Here is a 4,863-nt window from a genome sequence, read left to right on the forward strand (position 1 = left end):
AATCTATTTCAAAATGCTTAGTGCAATACATTTTCTAACTGAAACAGTTCGTGAAGTGTCTTTAGTTCTAAAAAGCCACATGTTTAGTAATCTCAAATTTGATATGAGTCTTATAAGGAAAATGAATGAGCATGATTTTCTTAAAAAGAAAAAAAAAAAAACCTTTATTTTGCAATAGAATTTTAATTAGCTTCCAACATATGTCACACACAGACCCAGGGACACCGTGAGCTTAGGAGTGCAGCAGCCCTGGATGTCGGCGTGTGTAGCTGGGTCTTGATTTCATAGACTCTGTGGCTGCTTAGTTCCAGTTAGTTGTTAAGGCCAAACTTCACGGGTCAGACCTTTCCTGTGTCATCCGTTCCGTGGATGAAGAGAGCCTTCCATCGGCAGTTATGGCATTGCTGTCCTGGGGGCCAGGAAGGCTGGGAGGAATGAGAAGGGATCATTTCTAATTTAAAAAGTCTCCTCCCTGTAACAGTAGTCAAGGGTGATCATTTCATTCCGTTGTGTGGGTTTTACTTCTTTTACCTTCTTTGGGTGTGTTTGGAACCGAGAACTAACTGAAGTCTGATTTTTAAGAACCATTTCTACTTTATTTATTTTATTTCTATTCTAATTTTGTAGCCTGCAGTGAGCTGCATACTCCGTCACTTGATCGAAAACCAAATAGCTTTGTGGCAGTGAGCGTGACCACCCCACCCCAGGCATTCTGGACGAAGCACGCACAGACGGAGATCATCGAGGTGGGTGCTTCTTGCCCCCGGCGGCTCCAAGACTGCTTCTGGTCCTGGTGGGAGGTCTGCTCAGTGCCCTGAGCACCCGTAGCTGAGGTTTATTCCTGCGGATTGTTTTCTTCTTGCACGAACGTTCAGCACACTGGTATCTTTCATCACACTTACTCATCTGGGTGGTGCTTTTATTTACCATGTTGTCTGTAGTCACTCAGTTGTGTCCGACTCTGCGACCCCATGGACCGTAGCTCGCCAGGCTCCTCTGTCCATGGGATTCTCCAGGCAGGAATATGGAGTGGGTTGCCATTTCCTCCTCCAGGGGTCGAACCCAAGTACCCTGCATTGGCAGGGGGCTCGTTACCACAGAGCCATCAGAGAAACCCTTGATTTGCCATATCCTTTACAGTTGTTGATTATCTATTGGCTGGCTGTTTTTAAACAGTGATCCTCTAAGGTAGATTGCTTTTTAAGAGGTAAGACCTCATACTCCCTTCTCATCTCTAATTGGCTGCTACTTTTGGACACTTGTGGTCTTTAATCAGAGTTTAGAGAATGTTAATTATCAACCAACCCTCGTACTAGCCACACTTTTTATTGGTTTGTATTTTTATATCCTTTTTTGAGTTGTATGTTATGTGTTTACTCTGTACATGAAATGAAATGATACAGTCACCTCAGGAATTTTACTGGATTTCTTCAGACAATTGAGCACATTACGTAAGTTATGAAACCAAGTGTAGGAGGTGGCTGGTGTGAGCTCCTGTAAGATTTTGTTGGTGATGTGAGTTTCTGTGTGAATGTTGCCCTCCCTGGCAGTCTCCAGCAAGCAGACTGCATTTCTCCTTCTTTCCAAGTTTTACATTTTGCCTGATAGACCCTCTCATTACCTTGGAAATTTATTTCAAGTTCAAGCCAACAGTTCTGGTTTCTACCATTTGTCTAGCACGGCCTACCCACAAAGCACTGGGAGCTGTGGATGACACAGTGAGACTTGAGCCCCGCCCCTGCCTCAGGGAGTCTACCAGGCTGTGGGTGAGGCGGCTGAAGTGAACGGCTCCCTGCAGACGAGCGGAGTGTGGGCCGTGTGAGGGCAGAGCGAGCGGGACAGTGCGTGGGGACAGGGGCCTGTCCCGCTCACTGCGCACGAGACACCGCAGGGGTGCAGGGGGTCAGGCCGTGCCGTAGCCGGCTGGTCTGCAGGTGTGTTTAAGGCAGGTCCTGGGGGAGTGATCTGGGCCCTCACTGGCAGCGGGGAGGAATGGGAAGAAGGGGGCGTGAGAGGGAGGCTCTGCAGGTGGAACTTGCAGGGGTGAATTGTCCCTGGGTGGTTCAGAACAACAGAGAAGGCAGCAGAGCCGGTGCCTGGATCTGGAGCCTCCTTGGAAGGAGAGTCAGAGGGAGTCTGAACTAGCAGATGGAGTGGTTGGGTGGGGCTGTGGCCCCAGCAGGTCACTGCAGGGTGGGGTGGGGATGAGACTGTCCAGCAGGTGGCAAGACATCAGATCTGGAACTGCCGGTACAGACAAGAACTGCTAACAGTTTGGCCAAGATCACTAACCACCACCTGAGGAAGCGAGTTTAATATAATGGCGTTTGAGGTCAGGGCTGGGCTGCCAAGAAATGGCGACCTATGATCTAGAAACTCGTAGCTCATCCTCAGAAAAAGACAACCTTAAAAAAGCTGGACCTCCATTCTTACAAACCCAGGATTCTAGAAATAAACAATTCTGACTATTCATTTCCTCTTTCATCTTTCCATCTGCCTCAGCTTAAAGGAATAGCCTACAGTAGTAGATCCAAATACATCTGAAGTGGTAAGAGTAGTTACAGAAAGTCTTTCCTGCTGGGGGAGGAGCCCTTAGGGTGAGCTCGTGGGCCCAGCATGTGGTGATCTATTCGTGGTATCTGGGCCTACAGGCTTTGTCTTTCTTGGAAAGCAGAGTTTGGCTTGTCTGCATCCCTGTAAAGCCAGTTTGCATTCCTGTTGATCCAAGCTGGTAAGATGTTAGTTAGTTTCTTCTTCTGAGAATGTTGGTGTATTTCAAAAGCAACCACTTAAGGAAAATGCAACTCTGTATTCTGATTTTTTTTTTTTTTCTATTGTAGGGAACCAATGATCCTATATTTCTAAGCAGCATTGCCTTCTTTCAAGACTCTCTCATCAATCAGATGACACAGATCAAGCTGTCCGTGTATGATGTCAAGGACAGATCTCAGGGAACAGTTAAGTACCCTGTTGTTGTTCGTGGGATGTTCTTCCCTTCTTTTTTTAAAGCTACATAATTGTCTGGGAGGTGAACATAAGACTGACTTTATTCCTGGCTTACGAATTAATGTCCAGGTGTTTTTGTCTTTGGGAACATCTTTCTGAGCCTCCCACTGGGCTCTTGAGATGAAGTCAGATGTGTTGAGAGAGCCAGCCAGCCGTATCCCCCCGCCAACCCACTGCCGCCCCAAGAGCTGGAGGAGAGGCACGGCCTGGGCACTAATGCTGTCTCCCCTCTCCCGCAGATGTACTTGCTGGGGTCCGGAACTTTTGTCGTCAAAGATCTGCTCCAGGACAGGCACCATAGGTTGTATTTAACACTAAGGTTGGTATTTAATTTTGTCTGTCTGCAAGGATCTGGAATCACAAGGTCTGGGGACGGATGGGGAAGGTCGACCCTATATTGAGAGAGTGTCTTACCCTCAACCCCTGTCCCCAGAAGCCAGTCTTGTGGGGAGGTGGTTGTCATTGAGAAGAAAGAGAAAACCTCAGCCTGTCAGAGGGCGTGTCATGAAGCGGAAGTGTGCAGTGTTCATGGGAGTATGCAGACCTAAAGGAAAATCTTTGTGTACCTCTAATTATACCGAATGTATTTGGCTGTCATCTGTCCCCCCTAGTAGGATGTGATCTCCCAGACAGCAGGTATCCCAAGACTTAGAACAGTGTCTGCTGCTCAGGAAATATTTGTGGAAGGAACGAATGAGGGGAGGGAGGGGCCGCCCCCACTGTGATGGGGTCAAGATGTCAGTTCTTCCCAAATTCAGTTTAGGGGCAGGTCCCACCCTGATGGAGTGTTCTTTCTTTCTGTCGCTCCATCTTTTTTTCCCCAAAATAATGTAAAAATTGGGAAAATAGTCTGAAATAGCCAAGACAGTTTTGATGTAGGAGATGAATTCTTGGCCAGTAGTATGACATTCTGAAGATGCGGAGATGACAGCACTGCAGGTGCTGGGGAGGGCTTGCCCTGCAGTGATCCTGTGTGTGTGGAGAGCCTGACTCAGGACGAGAGAAGGGTCTTGGGAGAATGGGTGGGTTCGCTTTGGGGAAGGATGGTTAGAGGAAAACACTCAGGTTCATCCATTGCCAGAGCTGATTCTGGTTGGACATCATCCTTTTTAAAAGGAGCTAGAGATGGTCACTGAACAGTGTGACTGGGGTTGACTTTCCCAGGCACGAGAACCATGAGAATGAATCACAAAGGGTACGGTCAGTGGATGGACGTGACCATGCAAAAACTTACAGCCTGGCTAAGTCCCACACTTCAGATAAAAAACCCAAGGCTTCACAGTATTGCTTTATGAATCAGAGCTTCCTGGGATGAATCGGAGGGGCCCAGGCAGCCGGCAGTCACCCTGAGGGGTCTTGGGGTGAAACTGACCGGGGCTAGAGGGGCCTCAGCTGTATCACGAAGGATTCAGAGGCTTTGGGAATTCCCGTGTGACCTCTGCTAACTGGGGTCCAGACCTAGGCCTTGAGGCTAATCAGAGCTTGAGGATGGAGTAGATGGAGCAGAAAGGGGTCCTGTGCCAGAAGAAGATGCTCTGGGTCCTGACTCTGAGATGTGTCCCCGTCACTCTCAGGGGAGGGGCAGCCCAGGGCTGAGGGGCCCCGGCCTCCCACGCGGGCGGTGGCTTTGCCCCTCCCGCTTTACTGGCACGTCCGTGCTTCCCCATGGGGCGTTGCCCCCTCCCAGACACGGCCTTCCCTTGCGGCCCCACCTTTGCTCACCTGCCGCCCTCAGAGCCCCCGCATGTGGCAGCTGCTATTGGGCCGACCAGCCAGCCCCATCCTGGTTCCCCCAGGACCCCTCGAGCACCCGGGATGCTGAGCTTTGCATTTAGCAGAAGGTGAAGCCCAGTCACA

General features: G+C 49.5%; 1 protein-coding gene across 1 annotated transcript in view; it reads left to right on the top strand.

The window, feature by feature from the left end:
* The window catches only part of INPP4A (inositol polyphosphate-4-phosphatase, type I, 107kDa), a 50,705-nt gene that overhangs the window by 8,084 nt on the left and 37,758 nt on the right, over positions 1-4,863 (top strand). The window contains exons 3-5 of the mRNA XM_010829858.1: positions 628-746; positions 2,841-2,957; positions 3,246-3,401. Coding sequence (XP_010828160.1) covers positions 628-746; positions 2,841-2,957; positions 3,246-3,401 — 392 coding nt within the window. The remainder of the gene's footprint in view (positions 1-627; positions 747-2,840; positions 2,958-3,245; positions 3,402-4,863) is intronic.

The sequence above is a fragment of the Bison bison genome, unplaced genomic scaffold, assembly GCF_000754665.1.
Source record: "Bison bison bison isolate TAMUID 2011002044 unplaced genomic scaffold, Bison_UMD1.0 scf7180017864508, whole genome shotgun sequence".
Lineage (NCBI taxonomy): Eukaryota > Metazoa > Chordata > Mammalia > Artiodactyla > Bovidae > Bison > Bison bison.